Raw genomic sequence first — 17,489 nt, 5'->3', positions numbered from 1 at the left:
CTTGAGAAACTTCAGACTCCAGTCTGGTGGAAACAGAGCCTGTCACAGACCCCAGTCCCACAGCTTCTAGGACAGAGGGTAGGGAAGTCTTGAGGGGAAGCAGTGATGATTTTCTACAGGAGGAGATATTTATGATGAGTTTTGAGGGATGAGTAAGAGTTCTCTGGGAAAAGAGGGAGGAAATTTCCAAATCACACACCCAAGCTGGTGCTGGACAACCACACACACACACACACACACACACACACACACACACACCAATCCCCCTCTCCCCCTAGAGTTTCTGGTCTCTTTCTGTTCTTTCCTGTCTGGAGAATTCTGGGAGAGGAAGAAGAGATGGCAGGTGGTGGGATTAGGAGGTGGGGGGCTAGGTCCAGGGAATCCCAATCCTCACTTCTTGTTGGCAGGATGTCAAGAGTTCTCAGAGTATCCCCCATTGGGTCCTAGTGGAAAGGGCTGAGGGCAGGGGTTTTACTTGGCAGCCAGAGGTGAGAGGGGGCAGTGGTAGCCTTGGCCCAGACCCCCATTCTTTATAAGGGTTGGGGGAGGTCCCCTGAGGGGGGTTAGCAGCAATGGGGAGCTCTTTTAGGTCATCCAATCTCAGCTCACACTTGGATGGGGCACACAGGCCAAAGGGAGAGGGAACAAGGCTGGAACTGGGACCCTCAGCAACTTTCTGCGGCTCAGTTTTGCCATCTGTCAAATGAGTGGGTAGAACTCTATGATATGCGAACTGGGCATATGAGGGATAAAGAGGAGGGGAAAAAGCCATAGGGAAATGCAGGTGCCCCAGAGTCCTTACCTGGGCTCCCAGGGTTTGAGCGCCGGAGGGCGCATGTGCTTTTGAAATTCCATCCTCCCTCTCCCCATTTATTTTTTGCACAAACATTAAAAGGGACTCCGGTCCACCGGGGCCCACCAACTACCACCCTAGTCCCTCCAGGCCCCAGACCACCCCAAGGGGCGCTCCAGGAAGCCCTGCCCCTTGCCCAGGGCCCGCCCCTCAAGGGAGCTGAAAGTCCCATACTTGGCAATTGGTCTTGGGCCCCAGGGGTTGGGGACCCGTCTTATGGCTTTTCCATGGGACAGGAGGCAGGGGACCAGAGCGGAGGGACCTGGCCTCCTCCATAAGGGGCGGGGTTCTCCCATCCTAGCTCTAAAGGCCCCATAGGCGCTGCGGGAGTTCCCTCAAGAGGGGCTGTGGCTTTTTCCTTCCCAGCGCCCTAGGGCGTGGCTTCCCGAGGGGGCGGGGCATCATTCATTCATAATTCCCCAGAGTGGGAAGCTAAGTCAAGGGCTCAGGCGCAGACCACCCTCTGCGTGGAGCCCAAAGCCTCGCCCTCAGGAATGTCTCAGCGCGCAGGCGCCACCCAGCCCTGCGCTCTGGCGCAGTGCTGCCCTCCCGCCTAGGGCGCAGGCGTGGCACCGCCCTCCTCGGCGGACCGAGTGTCGGACTTGAGCTTGACGAACTCCTTGGCTACCTCGTCGTTGCTGCGTTGTGACAGGATGCGCAGCACCGTGAGGCCAGTGTCGTCCATATGGATGCGGCGGCCGAGCGGCAGCCAGCAGGCGGCGCTCCCGCGCTGGGCCAGTTCACGCAACTGCAGCACGGCTAGCCCCACTGTACGGTCCTCACGAGCAAAGCAGTAGTCTTTGACGCACACCTGCAGCTCGTAGCACTCGGGGCCCGCTTCTGCACTCAGCGTGCTGCGGAGGGCGGGGCGTCAGGGCAGGTCCAGCTCACTGGCCAGCACCACCCTCAGTGATGGCCCCACCCTACGGCCCCTCCCGCCCACCAATCTGTGCCCCCCTCGCGCTAGGCCACACCCATACAATCCTCCCATTTTCATAACCTCCTTCTTTGGGCCCATCCACCCCCAACGAGGCCATGTCCACACCAACTGACCTCCCCACCACCAAGGAATATCCCTGCCATGTCTCTTCCTTCCATTCTGCCCTCCACCCAACAACACCCCAACAGCCTGGCCAAATCATGTCCCACCCCAGTGACCCTCCCCCCAGAGTCCCATGGCTACGCCATGTTCTGTGATATCCACACCCTTAATGGACTGAGCTGCTGTCCTCACTATCCTGCTGCTCCAGATATAGCACCTAGAAGCCCCATTACCAGGTTCCCACCTGAACCCAAATTCTCCCCTCTATTTGGCCCCTCCCCCATATTCCCCAGATCCCCAAGATGCCCTTTGCACTCAACCCTGCCCTGATGTCTGAGTTGACTACCCCTGCCCCTGGCTACATCCCTAGTGAAACTGGGCTCCTACCCCTCAGGTGACCAGCCCTAATGCTAGCTGGTCAAGAGCCCCTCCCTTGGACCATACCCACACCACTCCATCTTGTTCCCCTCTCAGGCCACACTTCTAGCCCTCAAGTACTCCAGCCCACCCCAGGAGGCATATGCTCCCCACAAGGCCCTGTTTTTGCTCCCAAGCATTGTGTCAGGTGAAATACTACTCCAAAGCCCTCAAGCCCTCCCTCTTCTAATACTACTGGTCAGTGCTGTCCTTCAGGGGCTCTCAACTCTCCCCAGCTCTGATGCACTTCTGTCCCCCAAGAACAGACCCCAATGTTTCCCTGCCCCAATGAGTTTCACATCTCAACCAAAAATCCACCCACATGGCTCCATCCCCACCCTGGGTATCCCCTCTGTATACCCTGATCAAATTTATTTATGTCCCCCAGGGTCTGTCCCTTCTAGACACCTGATACCTTGACCAAGCTCACACCTGCCCACCAGAAAACCCTATCCAGATGTGACCCCACCCTCACCCCACATGACATGCACCCCCATTTCCTGGAGCAAGCCACAGTTCTCTCCTGTCTCCCACAGCAGACTCCTCCACATAACCTGCCCCAACAGACCTGACAAGGTTCACTGCTGACTCAATGAGTCCCCATGTCCAAGCCTCCTCCCCCACCATGACCACCACGCTGTTAACCACCAGAGTCTCCAGCTCCAGAAATGGCCCTGACCAACTCACCCCTCTGCCTAGATTTCCCTTCCTCTTTACAATTCTTCATTATGATGTTATATAATACTCCATGCCATCTCCCCACCTGCCTGCCCCCCAAAGGGGTCAACTCCATCTCAGTGTCTCCTCACTGATGTCAGTCCTGCACTAAGGTGCCTCCACTCCCAGCACCCCACCTAGGACATGACCCCTCACATTACTGTACCCAGGAACCATTGGCCCATCAGACATCCACCCTGCTTAGTGGGCTGAGGTTAACCCAGAGCATAACAAACTCACAACTGGAAGTTCTCATTGTACTTGGGGGCCCAGCTGTTGTTCTTGGATTTGGTAGCAAACTTGCGTTTCTTGTCGCTGAGATGGGGCCCAATGATGTTGACCTCGATGAACGGCCGGAAAATGCCAGAAGTCTGCCATTTGAGGTCATTGGCAGCCACGACTATTGAAGGAATTGGAGATTGGTCAGGTTCTATCAGTATGAGGATATGGTTTTCAAAGCCTGTCTCAAAGACTACATTTCCAGCATGCTTCTGTGGCAAAGTGTAGCCATGAGACTAAGTTCTGGCCAATGAGATGTGAGCAGAAGTGATGGGTACAATTTTCTGGTTGTGGCTTAAAAGGGAAAATTCCACCCTGGCTGGTTGCTCAGTGGTTAGAGCATCGGCCCGTGGACCAGAGAGTTCTGGGTTTGATTCCCACAAAGGGCACACACCTTGGTTGCAGTTCGTCCCTAACCCCAACAGGGATTGTGTGGGTAGCAACCAGTCGATGTCTCTCTCACATCAATGTTTCTCTCTCTCTCTTCCTCCCTCTCTCCCTCCCACTCTATCTGAAGATAAATGCAAAAATGTCCTCAGGTGAGGATTAAAAAAAAAAAAGGGAAAATTCCCTCAACTTCTCTTTCCTCTAGCTGATGGCTGGGATACTGATGGGGGCTGAGTTCTTTGTGGCCCTATAGAAGAGGAAAACATATTAGGGATGAAAGTGCAACAAAAGATTGCAAGGGTCTGGATCTCCAACACTGTGATGCCTCAGAGTCACCTCAGAGAAAAATGTGTTCTATCTTGTTTAAGCCAATGTTATTCCAGGCCTTGGATAAAACAGCCTGATCTGTGTTCTAATTCAACAAAATAAAAGGCAACAAAAGGATAGTGGGGCCGAGAGATGGAGAAAATGGAACTGAGTCCTGTAACACTGTTTGCACCCCTGGATTCAGCCATGCCTGAAGGTGGTATATTTATGAAATTTTCAGTTTATGAATAGTGTTTTCTTCTCCCCCCCCCTTTATTGATTTCAGAGAGAGAGGAAGAGAGAGAGAGAGAAACATCAATGAGAGAGAACACTGACTGACTGCCTCCTGCATGCCCCCCACTGGGGATCGGGCCCACAACATGGGTATGTGTCCTAACCAGGAATCAAACTGGTAACCTCTTGGTGCATGAGTCAACACTCAAGCACTGAGCCACGCTGGCTGGACAAAAAACTGTCTCCTCTTCTTCTTCTTCTTCTTCTTCTTCTTCTTCTTCTTCTTCTTCTTCTTCTGCTTCTTCTTCTTCTGCTTCTTCTTCTTCATTTATTTATTTTTATCCTCACCTGAGGACATTTTTCCATTTTTTTGTTCAGATAGAGTGGGAGGGAGAGAGAGGAAGAGAGAGTGAGAGAGAAACATCGACGTGAAAGGGACACATCGAGTGGCTGCCACCCACACGACCAACCAGGGCCGGGGACAAACTGCAACCAAGGTACGTGCCCTTAGCGGGAACCGAACCCGGGTCTCTCTGGACTGCAGGCCAATGCTCTAACTGCTGAGCCAAACTGGCCAGGACCTTATTCTTACTCTTTTTTTTATTCCTCACCTGAGGATATTTATCCATTTATCATTAGATAGAGTGAAAGAGACAGAGAGAAACATTGACGTGACAGAACCACATCGACTGGTTGCCAGCTGCACAACCTGACCAGGGCCGGGGACAAACTGCAACCGAGATACATGCCCTTGGCTGGAATAGAACCCCTGACTCATTGGTCCGTGGGCTGATGCTCTAACAGCTGAGCCAAACTGGCCAGGGCAAAAACTGTTTTCTTCTTGAATTTTTTTTTTTTTTGGTATGTGCCCCCAGCAGGAACCGAACCTGGGACTCTCTGGTCCGCAGGCCGATGCTCCAACTGCTGAGCCAAACCGGCCAGGGCAACTGTTTTCTTCTTAATGAAAAAATTTCTTGCTTAAGCCAAGAGTTTGGTTTCTGATTTAGAACTTAGTACATCTTGGCTGAGGCACTCCCCTTCCCACCTCAGGACGTTTACCTTTAACTGTGACCTTGTGTTCACCAGTTCCTGGATGAGTGAATAGCTCCACGTGGACAGAGACTTCACCCACAGGGTCTTCCACATTGGAGCCTGGGTGGGGCAGGGGAGAAAGCTTGGTGTCAGCTCCATTCCTTCCCATCCATCAGAAGGGACCTGGATCCCACCCACAATGTGCTGGCAGCACCAGGTCAACAGCCCTGACAGGGAGGCACTGAGGGTTGGCTGGGGTGATAGCTACTCTTGGGGAGGCTAAGAATCCACAGGGCTCTGGACTTTCACTGCCTTGCTCTGTGATCTCAGGTAGATCTCTTAACTTCTCTGAGCCTAATGTGTCTGTCCCCCACTTTTTGCTTTTGACTAACCACCACAAGGTAAAAAACTCAGTCTTTATCTCATGCACCATAGCAGCATAAGCTGCTAGTCTAGCTTCCTGTGCCTCAGTTTCTCTTCTTGCCTGAAACAATGCCACACTCTCTAAGTTCTCATCCTACACACTAGTCACTCCTCACCATCTTTTAGCACTTCCTCCTTTTCTGTCAATCCTTAAACTGTTGGGGGCACCTTATACCTCAGTCCTTAACCCCCTTTTTTGTCATCACTTCCTCCCTAAATACTGGTACATTAGAAGAGCCCACCAGCTTTACCTTCAAAATACATCCAGAATCTCACCCACCTCTCTGACCTCCATCCTGACCCAGCCCCCATCATCCCACTCCTGGACTATTGCAGTAGACTTCTCCCTGTCTCACTGAATCTTCCTCTGAGCTTCTCTCAATACACCAGCCAGAGAAGCCCTATTAAGTCACATCACATCTCTCTCCTTTGCTCAAAACCCTCCCATCTCACTCTGAAGTAAGCAAGTCCTTTTTGTAACCTGCAATGTCCTTCCTGATGTGTCTTGCTATTACCTCTCTTGCCTCCCTCCCTCCACTCTCATCCCTGCTAACTCTGCTCCAGCCACATGAACTGCCTCTTTTATTTTTTTTTATCCTCACCCGAGGACATTTCTTGCATTTATCTTCAGATAGAAAGAGAGGGAGAGAGGGAGGAAGAGAGAGAGAGAGAAACATCGATGTGAAAGAGACACAACCGGGGCTGGGGACAAACTGCAACTGAGGTACGTGCCCTTAGTGGGAACCGAACCCAGGACTCTCTTCTCCGTGGGCTGACGCTCTAACTGCTGAGCCAAATTGGCCAGGGCTGCCTATTTTATTTTCCCTGCCCCCACACCATTCCTCTTCTAATAGAAAATCCCGTTTCCATTTAGAAATGCTCCCACCCTCACCTCAGACCCTGTGGCTCCACCTCACACTTCAGGTATGGCTAAATGAACCACAGCTACCCAATCAGAGCATTCCCTGCCCATGGCTGCAATAATTGGCTAAGGAAATGTCATGTGACTCATGCTGGGCCAGTAGGAGTTGGCCCTGGGACTTTGGCAGTAGCTGTTAGGAAAGAGTCTCTCTCTCTGGTGCTAAGCTGGCAAGGCTGTCTCTGCCCAATGAGGGGAGAGGCCACCCTACAGAGGTCTCAGCAGAGACCAATGACCAGTGGCATTGTCAAAGACTCTGTATCCAGCTATTCCTGTTGCCAACCCAACCCCTAATCTTTTAGTTCTAGAGCCAACAAATTCCCTTGTCTACCTGAGTCAGGGTGAGGTGCACTTTTGTTTCTGGCTAGCACAAGCATCCTGATTGGTTTTGATGAGGATCGTTGAAGGGCAGTTTAAATCTTCTGTCCCGTCCCTACCTCTTTGATTCTGGGAAGGGCATCCTGTGGGGCATGGGGACCTGTGACTGCCAGCACGCCCACCAGGCCCTCCCCAGCCCCCTAGGAAGCTCTCCACACCTGGTGCACCCCATGCATGGAGGAGGTACAGGAGGAAAGTTGGGAGTGGGGGTGGGGAAGGAGAAGGGAAATCAGTCCAAGGTTGATCCAGGTCACTTGCACAGGGTGGGAAGATAATGAGGCTCAGGGGACATAGAAGCCTGCTGACCCCCAGCACCCCAGTACTGGGGCGTGCACCCCCCATCTTCACTGCTACCCCAGGCCACTTTCCTTATCATCTCAGGCTCTTGCCCCCTCCCCTCCACCAGTCACATGCTCAGCCTCACCTCCCCACACCACCCCAGGCTGATGCTTCATTGCAAGCTCAATCCCGGCCAGACTGAGGGTGCCAGGGGAGTTTGGACAGTGGTGGGAGGGGGGAGGGGTCAGACCAAGGCCAAAGCTAGTAAGAAGGGGGAGGGGGGCAATTCTGGACGCCCCCATCCCGTGGTTTGCTGGCTCCAAGAGGAAGGGTCTTTCCTGGGCCTCTCTGTACAGCTTCTCCTAACACCTCCCCCTCCCCCAAGTCCTGGGCTTCCCTGCAGGGTAGGGTTCCTTGGGCAAGTGGCTTCTCCTTTGAGACTCATTTATGGAATGATGAGCCCTCCTTGTGTGGCGATTGGAAGGAATCTTTGTAACAATCCTTGAGAAGTGTTTGGCACAAGGGCTGGCTCATAGTTAGAGCCTGAAAGAAAGTTAGTTTTCTATGCTAAGAAAAGTGATATCAAGTATAATCATAATAACAACAATAAAAATTGCTACAAGCTATTAAGTGTCAGAAACTGCTCTAAATTTAATTCATCGCATCCTATGAATTAAAGTCCTTGACTGTCTCCAGTTTAGAGATGAGAAAACTGAGGCTCAGAGGGGCGACCCTTGCCCTAGGTGCCCAGTCATGCAGTGGCAGAGCTGGATCTGGCTTAAGAGATGCACTTAAGGAGAAACGGATGCCAACTAGAATCACTTCTCCTTCCCCACGTGGAACCAGCAAGCCGTCCTTCCCCCTTGTCCACCTTGGCCCCCTGCAACTGTCCAGCCCGGACGTGGCCCAGGACATGAAGGCAGAAGGACCGGCCTTTTACTAGCCGGGGCTGGGAGGGGCGCAGGCACCAGGCACCGGCACCAGACGCGGGGTTGGGGGTGGGGTGGCGGGGCAGCAGAGGCACATACCCTTCTCAGGATAAATGTCTTCGCTAAGAGTAAACCTAGTCCCTTTTCCACCATGGACTAATCGCGCGGGAGGGGGGAGAAAAGAGGGAAGGGGTGACGGAGACGAGCAATCCAGGGGTGAGGATGGAGGGCGAGTGTGCGTTGGGGGAGCAGGGAAGGCGCGGAGGGTCAGCGAGTGAGAGGGAGGAGAGAAGAGAGAGAGAAACGTCAGCCGCAGGTGGACAGACAGACATCCTCCTACTCCGTGGGACACCAGGGACACTAATAGCAGCAGTGTGGTCTGGGCACGAAGCTGAGCGCAGAGGACTGACGTCCAGGGAGGTCCCTGGGCTGATGGGTGGGGAAAGGGGCCCCTGGTGGCCCCTGGCTTTGCTCCCCCGCCTCAGCCTCCCCCTCCATTTCCGGAATTCAGCCTGGGCTAGCCGCCAAACTTCTCTCCCTTGTTTGCACTCCGAGCCAATTTTGAAAGGGGCAGGGTCCGGAGTGGGAGGCTGGGGGGTAATTAGGACCTTGGATTCCTGTCCCCCAACCCCAGCTGTGGTGTGTTAGCTCAGAGAGGGACTGGCAAGACTACAAAAAATTTGAGAAATGGAACTTTCACTCCCCACACCCTCTCCAGATTGGGGTCCCGCCCATCCCTAGGCCTGTCAATCATTTTCTAGCCCCAGATCTTACAGAAGTCCCTCCCCAGGGCCCTTCAACTCTCGCTCTAGAGGTCCCGCCCCTGGAGCTGCTAATGACTTATTGGCCACGTGACATTATAAGTTCCGCCCACGCCAGAGCTGTCAATCACTCCTTGGTTCCCGCCGTCACAGAGGTTCCTCCCCGAAAGCTGTCAACCAAGCCGTCAGGTCACGCTTCTAAAATGTGTCAATCACCTTGGTCCTCGCGATCAAGGAAGTCCCTCCCCAGAGCTTTCAATCACCTCCTGGCCCTATGGCCGTCATCGATTTTCCCAGACGTCAATCATCTCCTGGCCCGCTGACATCAAAGATCCCACCCCCACCAGCTGTAAATCACTCATTGGCCCAGGACATCAAGCAGTTTACAAGCGCAAGGATATGTTAATTCACCCTTGATGTCACAGGAGATGAGCCAATGGCAGCTGGTGGCTGGGCTGGGCTGGGCTGCCCCTGTGGGCGGGTGTTCTCCTGGAGCTACCCTGCTGCTCCTTACCCTGTGCAGCCTGCGTCTGCACGAAGGTCTTAATGAGCAGGTCCGTAGCCTGCGTGTAGAGGGACAGGGCGTAGCGCAGGGACTGCAGGTCCGGGCTCTTCTCCAAGAAGGTCTTCTTGAGGCCCACACCGCCAGCGTGGAAGTATTGCTGTGGGCACAGGGTGGGGGAGGTGAGACCAGAGGCACCCCAAATGTCTCATCATGATAGGCTCCCACACCCTGTCCCCCATCCCTCTGCCCTGTGCAATGATACACTGGATGAACTGGGGGTCTCCAAAACACCCAAGTCTGGTGCTACTACTCCCCTACCTCCACTCCTGCCACAACCCCGCCAGTGGGCTCCTTGAGGATAACACTCAGGCCTCCAGCCCCTCCTGTTGTGGCTCTAACCCTTCAACATCCCTGCCTTCCAGAAAATGCCTGCCTCAGGGCCTTTGCACATACTATGCTCATTGGTGGCGAGGCCCTCTCTGCCCCCACCCTGGTCCTTGATCTTATGTGGCTCCTTGTCTTTCTTTCTTTGTTAATCCTCACCGGAGGATTTCCACTGATATTTAGAGAGAGTGGAAGGGATGGGGAAAGGGGAGTGAATGAGAGAGTGAGAGGAAAGAGATAGAGAAACATCGATGTGAGAGAGACACATCAATTGGTTGCCTACACAGGCAGCAGGCATGCACCCCGACCAGGGTTGGGGATGGAACTTGCAACCCATGCCCTTGGATTCGAACCTGGGCATGGAACCTGTGACTCTCCGGTGTGCAGGCTGATGCTCTACTGAGCCACCCTAGTCAGGGCTCCTTGTCTTTCTTTGATTAATGTTTCAAGCAGCCTTCCTTGACTGCCCCTCTTTAATATGTTGCCAACTCCATTTCAGCAAAACTTTTTTTTAAAATCCTCACCGGAGGACACTTTTCAATTGATTTTCAGATAGAGTCGGAGAGAGGGAAAGAGAAGGAGAGAGAAGGAGAAACATCGATGTGTCTCTGTCACATTGACTGGTTGCCAACCACAAAACTCCAACCGGGGCCAGGGACAAACTGCAACTGAGGTACACGCCCTCAGTGGAACCAAACCCAGAACTCTCTGGTCCACAGGGCCAACGTTCTAACTGCTGAGCCAAACCAGCCAGGGAGACCACAGTCCTGTTCATGACTCCATGTTCTTGCCTGGGCTGGGCCCCTGCCTAGAATGCTATTTTGCTTTGTCTTGTGAACTCCTATGCATTCCTCAAAACCCACCTCCCACGTATTTTCTTCTAGAAAGTCCTTGTTTGCTCCCTCTCTGGGCTAACCCAACTCCCATCTTCCACAGGACTGGAGATGTCTGTCCATGATATCTCCAACTGCACTCCCCCCCCACCCCCCGCCCCGTCACCAGCCTGGGGCTCCTCAGGGCCTTGCCAGAGGGTCATCAGGGAGTGTTTATAAACTGAATGAATCAAGGTGGGTTTGAACCTAGGTCCATGTCTACAACAGCCACACCCTCTGTCTGTCCCACCTGAGATGGGTGGGGAGGGGGCCTCTCACCTTGATGGTGTCCAGGGCCAGTTCAACAACTGCACACTGCTTTGGGGTCAAGCTCTTGGCTTCCTCTCGTACCATGTGATCCTGGATGAATAGAGAGAGGGACCATGTGGGTAGAACAGGCTAATCATTAGGAATTTGCCTATCTATGGTACTAATCCCTATAAAACTGTGAGGAGTTAGATAGTGGGTCTGCTTTTTCATCATTGTGACCTGGGCATCCAGTATGTGACTGGCACATAGAAGATGCTCAATAAATATTTGTTGAATAAATGATTTGTACCCTTGATCAAGCTGTATTTTCCCAACACACTAGAGCAAGTAAATTGTGCATAAACCAGTCTGAGCAGGGTTCCTGTCCCTTGAACCTGCAAAGCATGTCACTATTCTGGGACTTCTCCCAAAGATTTCCCTCAACCTTGATCTCCTACCCCCACCCCTGGCCTCACCTTGAGTTTAGACAGTTGACCCAGCTCCTTGGCTGCATTGAAGATCATCTGGGTTCCCTGTAGGTAAAACAGACACAGCCAAGTAAGGGTGGGCGTCCTCCAGCCCAGTCCCCAAGTTCCCTCTGACACCCTAGCCCTGGATGTCTTCTTGGTTCTTGTCCAAAGGCTCTGGGCAGGGCAATGGTTGTGTCCCAGAGACAGAGGTCTGGAGCCCCCCCAGGAAATGCTGAGGAGGAGGTGTGACTTTGTCTCCAGAAAACCCAGTCCTGTGGGGATGCTGTCTACCTTCCCACCTCCACCATGACCCAAGGTTGGTGGGACAGAAAAGAGAGAGAGAGAGCAGGCTGTGAGGGGCAGTGTGTGTGGGAGGCCCCAGATGGTGTTTATGGGTGTGGGTGGGCCTTGCCAGCCCAAAGTCAGGGGGCCTTGAGGAAACTGTGGGATGGGCTCTCACTCCCTGCAGGACCATTTCCTCTGTGGGAGGAGTGTCCCAGTAATCTGGGGGACTGTTAGTCTGACCTTTCAAAGGAAGAATCCTCTCAATACACATCTCAATATACCCCTCCCCCTGTCCCCAAACAGACAAACAAGCAAGATGGTGTCCTGGTTATAGTTTCAACAAGCTGGGTGGGCCTGGGTTCAAATTCCAGATCTGCTGTGTGGCCCTGGGAAAGTCACTTAACCTCTCTGAGCTTCAATTTTGCCATCTAGATGAGGAAAATCATACCCACTTCAAGGTTTAGCTGGGACTAAGTGGTTCTTTGCTCAATATTTACTATTATTAGCACTTGGTTTCAAGGTCATTGGCAGTACTGGGGGAGCCCGGGTTCAAGTCTGGTAGTCCCATGTCCTGCCTCCTCTATCACTGTGCTGAATGATCTAAGGTGTGTCTTAAACACTTTCTGGGCCTCAGTTTCCTCCCCTGGCTGAGAGGAGCACCCCCTTGGGGGATGGCGTGGGGCTGAGTATCAGTGTAATAAGGAGCCCTGCATTATTGGTTCCCGAGGAGGTCTAGAGGTCCCAGGTGGGGCTGGGCAGGGAGGGAGCCATTTATAGCTGGGAGATTTGGAATTATATGGACATTCTACCAGCTGACCCGTGGAAGACTAGTGTTATCATCATCCTGGCTGTCCCTACTCTTCGTTTTCCTGGTCTGCGATTCCCCGAGGCTGTAATGAGGCACAGTTACTCAGGAGCCCAGCTGTTTGGGCTCAGTTTCCCTTGACACCCCCTCATGCCTGTCTGCTGCCCTCCCCATGCCCGCCACCCCTCACAAGCAAGCCAGACAGACAGAGGAAGAAAAGACCAACAGACAGGTTCACAGAACGCCCCTGGATAGCACGGACCACAATGGTGGAAGGAGGCACGGGGTGGGTAGGGGTGGGGGGGGAGCCAGACAGACAGTGAGAGGTCGGTCTTACGTCTGAGTGGCTTGGCAGTTTCACCCTGCCCTGTGAAGAGAATCAGGCGGAGGTCAGAGTTCAGGTGTTAGCTGGGAGGATAGTCAGTGGGACTTCCCTGCCCTCTTAAAGCACAGTTCCTCCCCCCAGCCCATGAGCTCCCTCCCAGGTCCTGGATCTAATGCTGAGCCCCCACCCCAGCAAGGCACTTTCCCTTGTCCCCCTGTGGGGGGTTGGGGCCAGGCTCTTAGACTGCCATGCCAAGAGCCTAGAACTAGCCCATCGCCTTGGGACAGATGCCCCATCCCATATTCAGCCTGCCCCAGAGTGGGGTACCTTAAGGAGGGGGAGAAAAGAGACTGGTCTATTGTCCCCCAACTCCCAAGACCTTACCCTGATAGGTCTGATTGTAAAAGAAACATGCTAACAGGTATCACAAGTTTACTCAACAGACCGAGACACACCCAGGCACATTCATGAGTGTGCAGAAAGTTTATGCACACCCACATCCAGATTGACATACAGAAACACACACACCAGTAGAACTTACGCTAAAATATACAAGCGCACGCCTAAATACTTGCACATGTGTGCACAATCACACACATAAACCTACACATTCTCCCCTCCACATGAATGCACATACATATGTACAGTGCCTGGCACATTGGCTGGATGAGTGAGCGGGAAAGTCCATAAAGTGGAGACCACTTGTGTGCACACAGTTATGACAGGTCCCGCATGAGTGCACAGTTCTCATGTGTTGCCACAGCTCCCAACTCTTTACAATAAACAACCATTAGAACAAAAAAATCCACATAAAAAACAACACATCTCAGTCCAGGGCAGTAATTTAGTTTCTGGGCCCTTCCTGAAGCCACAGAACTTCAGCTGAGCGCAGAGCTGGGATAAGCCCTTTGGGTGTTGGTGTGAAAGGGCGGTAACTGTATGTGCACACATTAGCTCACACATGCACACACATTATGAGACATGTCTCTGGGTAATCACTTTATCTCTGAATTCTGGTTTTGCAGGACTTGGTTAGGACCCCCACCTCCTCTATCCATGACCACCAGCTGACCTTCCTGCCCATGCACATGGACACACACATGCACACACATGCCCAGACATCAGAATTCAGGACCTCAGCACCAGTGAGGCCCTCATTACCTTTTCTAATCCCTTGCCATGCTTTCTCAAGAGGGTGCCCTGCAGAGACAATGTCACAGGGTGATCAACCTGGCAAACCATGTGGGGTGGGAACTGGGGGTGATCACACATGTACTTATGGGGGAAGGGTGTAAGGGCCATCTGCACTGCACAGGAGGCTGGTGACTAGATTGCAAGAGAATGTGTGTGTGTGTGTGTGTGTGTGTGTGTGCGCACGCGCACGTGTGTCTTAATGACCAATTCTTAAAATGTATCTGAAAAGAAAGAGAGGAGAAATAGAAATGTAGAGCCAGAGAGAAAGGAGAAAAGATGCTGCCAAACTATAATCCATTTACATTTATTGTACATATGAAGCTCTTGATTCTTGGGTCAACAGGAAAGCAAAACTCTCCATATTCTGACAGACCTGAATTTGAATCCTGACTCTGTCATCTATTTACTATGTGACCTTGAGTAAGTTATTCCTCCTGAGTTTCAGCTTTCCTCATCTGCAAAATGAGAATAATAATAATATCCACCTTGCTCAAAATGTTGTCATGAAGGCGAGCTGTAACTGCAGCTAAGAAGTCTAGCATACAGAGAATTATCAATAGACATAAGCTCCTTTAGCTCCCCGCCCACACATGCATTGTCTGTGGTTGGGTATGCTGCCGCCAGGTGGTTACAGCCAAACACACACTGAAGCAGCTGAGAAATAAGATGAGCTCTTGTTAACTTTGGACAAGATTAAATATTGTAACAACTTTGTCTTTCTCACAAAGGGTGGGAATCTAAAGTGGTTTTACTGATTTCTGCCCTCAAATGTGTCTAAATACTACCACATACCAAAACAACAATATTAGCTCTAATAGTGAGCACTGCCTCCGCTAGTCATGGAGATGAGCTCTTCAATGCACTATCCCATTTGGTTCTGACAACAACACTCAGACAGTTGCTACAATTAACTCCTTTTTCCAGACAAAGAAACAGAGGTTGGGAGGTAAAGTGACTTTTCAAGGTCAGAGAGAGAGAGAGAGAGAGAGAGAGAAGTTGGACTGGGATTTTATACCAAGTCTGCCCGACACCAAAGTCACAATGCCATCTCCTACCTGGATGCTTGGGTATGTGTCTGGGATTCGTGTATGTCTGTATGTATAGCGGGAGTGAGATGTATAGAAGTGGTGGAGGCCCTGGCCAGTTTGGCTCAGCGGTTAGAGCGTCAGCCTGTGGTCCGGAGAAGTGGTGGAGGGTCTGCGCTAAGCTGAGTAGGGTCCCAGGTGGTGAGCCCAAAGGGGAGGTCAGAGGGGCTGTATTGACTTTGAACCTCCTAGCTTCTAGGACAGCGGTTCTTAACCTGTGGATCGCGACCACTTTGGGAGTCAAATGACCCTTTCACAGAGGTCGCCTAAGACATAACAGTAGCAAAATTACAGCTATGAAGTAGCAACAAAAATAATTTTATGGTTAGGGGTACCACAACATGAGGAACTATATTAAAGGGTCACGGCATTAGGAAGGTTGAGAACCACTGTTCTAGAAAATACCCAAATATCTGATCATGTAAGGGGTGGGGATTGCAACTAAAGGACTAGGGCAGACATAAAGGTGCTAGGCCTAGGGTTTGGGGAACCTGGAGGCACTCCCTCCATACTTATAATGAAGTGGGGTAGTGGGAGTGGCCTCCCTCCCTCCAGGCCCCGCCCCCTCCCCATGCCCCATCCCACACAGACACAGGCACATCTAGGCAGGAGGTGGGGCAGTGGGGGGGGCAGTGGGTGAGCAGGGGCACTGGGTGGGAGGCTGCAGCCACGCGATGGGCCGAGTCCAGACACAGAGCGGACGGACAGACAGACGGACAGAAGGGCCTCTACTTACGATCATCTGTCAGCCATGATGGGGGCCAGATGGTAGGGAGGGGGGAATAAGTCACCATGAGTCTCCAGGAAGGTCAGGGAGAGGGTGGAGAGGGCACCAAGGGGCAAACCCGGTGCCCCAGCCCAGCCTGGAGGAGACGGGGCCGGCTGCGATAGGTCTGAGCCTCCTACATCATCATTGCCTCTTGGGGGGAACCCCGCCACCCTCCCTGAACTATCCATGGTCACCAGGAGTGCCCTCCCACTCTGTGTTGAGCCATCAACCCATGTACCAAGCCTGTCCAGGCCCCCAATGCCTCCCCAGGGGGACCCACACCCATCTACACCCCTCCACAGATGTCATGGTACTCCCACTCCCACGAGGCACCTGATCCCTGGGGATCACTGTCTCTGGGCTGTTCCCAAAAGGGTCCCAGAGGTACAGTCCTTGTCGCTGAATGACTGTAGACTTCTGCCCAACCTGTGGGAGCCCTCTGTTCTGTTCCTCTTTGATCTTTGAAGTCCATGGTATCTCCCATCCTTGTCTTTTGATTGATCCCCCCTCCAAGGGCCTCTGATAAGCCCACTGACCCTTATGACTTCTGTGCTTCATGGGTGGCCTTGAGCTCCAAGGTGACCTGTTTTCTGGATGATCTCTGACCTTTGAATGACCTTTTGCCTCACATGACCTCTCAGCTCCTTAAATGTCATTTGACTCTACTTGATCTTTTTGACCTTTGAATAATTGACCCCTAAATAACCTCTTTGACCCATGTGCAACATCTCTATCTTTGGAGTCATTGACCTCTGGTGGCTTCTATGATCTTTGTGCCTAGATGATCTTTGAATCCCAATGCCTTTGGCACCAAGCTCTCTGGGCTCCCCCAGAGGAGATGGCCCATGGCCCAGGCATCCCCTCTGACCCCTGAGGGCCTCACCGTCTGGTCAGTGAGGGGTGGCAGGACGATAGTCTTCTCCATGGTGTTCATGACCAGCTTCCACAGCTCCTTCAGTACCCTCTTCAGCACCGTCTTCTCACAGATTTTGGCAAAGAGAGTCAGGCTGGGGGTGAGGGGCAGATCTGAGAGAGGGCCCAGCTGGCCCTGACCTATGGAACCAGGCCCTTCCTCTCAACATATGGGCAAGATGGGAAAGCATTCCCTGGACACGCAAGAAAGCACAGAGCCTATACAGGAGCTTGGGTGGTCTGATGGAGCTACAATGTGTGCTACATGGGGAGAGCAAATGGTGGTTGGACAGCTCAGCAGGGGCCAGGCAGGAAGGGCCTCAAATTCTGGGAGGAAGGCCTGGGCCCTAGCATGAGGGCAGTGGAGAGCCATGGAGTATGCAAAAGAGAGAGAGACAAGAGAGACAAAGATGTTATTGTTTGAAAAAACAGAGTAGGGATAAACTGGATTAGAAGGCTGCATGATGACCAGGGACAGTAAGGTGGCTGGGGCTATGCTCAAGAGGAAGGAGAGGGGAATGATAGGAAGAAGGCAGACTTAAAAAGGAGTCCATCACCACCAAACCATTATTATATGAAATACTGAAGGGTCTTCTCGAAGAAAAAGAAAAAATATGAACAACAACAACAAAAAATGACCGTGAATACATATCTATCGACAATTGAATCTACAAACAA

At 52.3% G+C, this 17,489-nt stretch overlaps 1 protein-coding gene across 2 annotated transcripts in view; it reads right to left on the bottom strand.

The window, feature by feature from the left end:
• Nucleotides 1-316: 316 nt before the first annotated feature.
• UNC13A (unc-13 homolog A) overlaps nucleotides 317-17,489 on the bottom strand; it is a 64,955-nt gene continuing 47,782 nt past the window's right edge. Inside the window, exons 35-45 of one of the 2 annotated variants that reach the window (XM_036241474.1) lie at nucleotides 16,783-16,906; nucleotides 15,867-15,872; nucleotides 14,013-14,051; nucleotides 12,864-12,893; nucleotides 11,443-11,499; nucleotides 10,997-11,077; nucleotides 9,471-9,618; nucleotides 8,295-8,351; nucleotides 5,295-5,387; nucleotides 3,270-3,429; nucleotides 317-1,707 (exon numbers count right to left, since the gene is read on the bottom strand). In XM_036241474.1, coding sequence (XP_036097367.1) covers nucleotides 1,407-1,707; nucleotides 3,270-3,429; nucleotides 5,295-5,387; nucleotides 8,295-8,351; nucleotides 9,471-9,618; nucleotides 10,997-11,077; nucleotides 11,443-11,499; nucleotides 12,864-12,893; nucleotides 14,013-14,051; nucleotides 15,867-15,872; nucleotides 16,783-16,906 — 1,096 coding nt within the window. In that variant the 3' untranslated portion in view covers nucleotides 317-1,406. The remainder of the gene's footprint in view (nucleotides 1,708-3,269; nucleotides 3,430-5,294; nucleotides 5,388-8,294; nucleotides 8,352-9,470; nucleotides 9,619-10,996; nucleotides 11,078-11,442; nucleotides 11,500-12,863; nucleotides 12,894-14,012; nucleotides 14,052-15,866; nucleotides 15,873-16,782; nucleotides 16,907-17,489) is intronic. The other variant, XM_036241475.1, reaches the window with a different exon arrangement.

Source organism: Molossus molossus, unplaced genomic scaffold, assembly GCF_014108415.1.
Source record: "Molossus molossus isolate mMolMol1 unplaced genomic scaffold, mMolMol1.p scaffold_m16_p_4, whole genome shotgun sequence".
In the NCBI taxonomy this organism is placed as follows: domain Eukaryota; kingdom Metazoa; phylum Chordata; class Mammalia; order Chiroptera; family Molossidae; genus Molossus; species Molossus molossus.
Note: the sequence above shows the minus strand (reverse complement) of the source record. Positions and strands in the feature narration are given on the sequence as shown.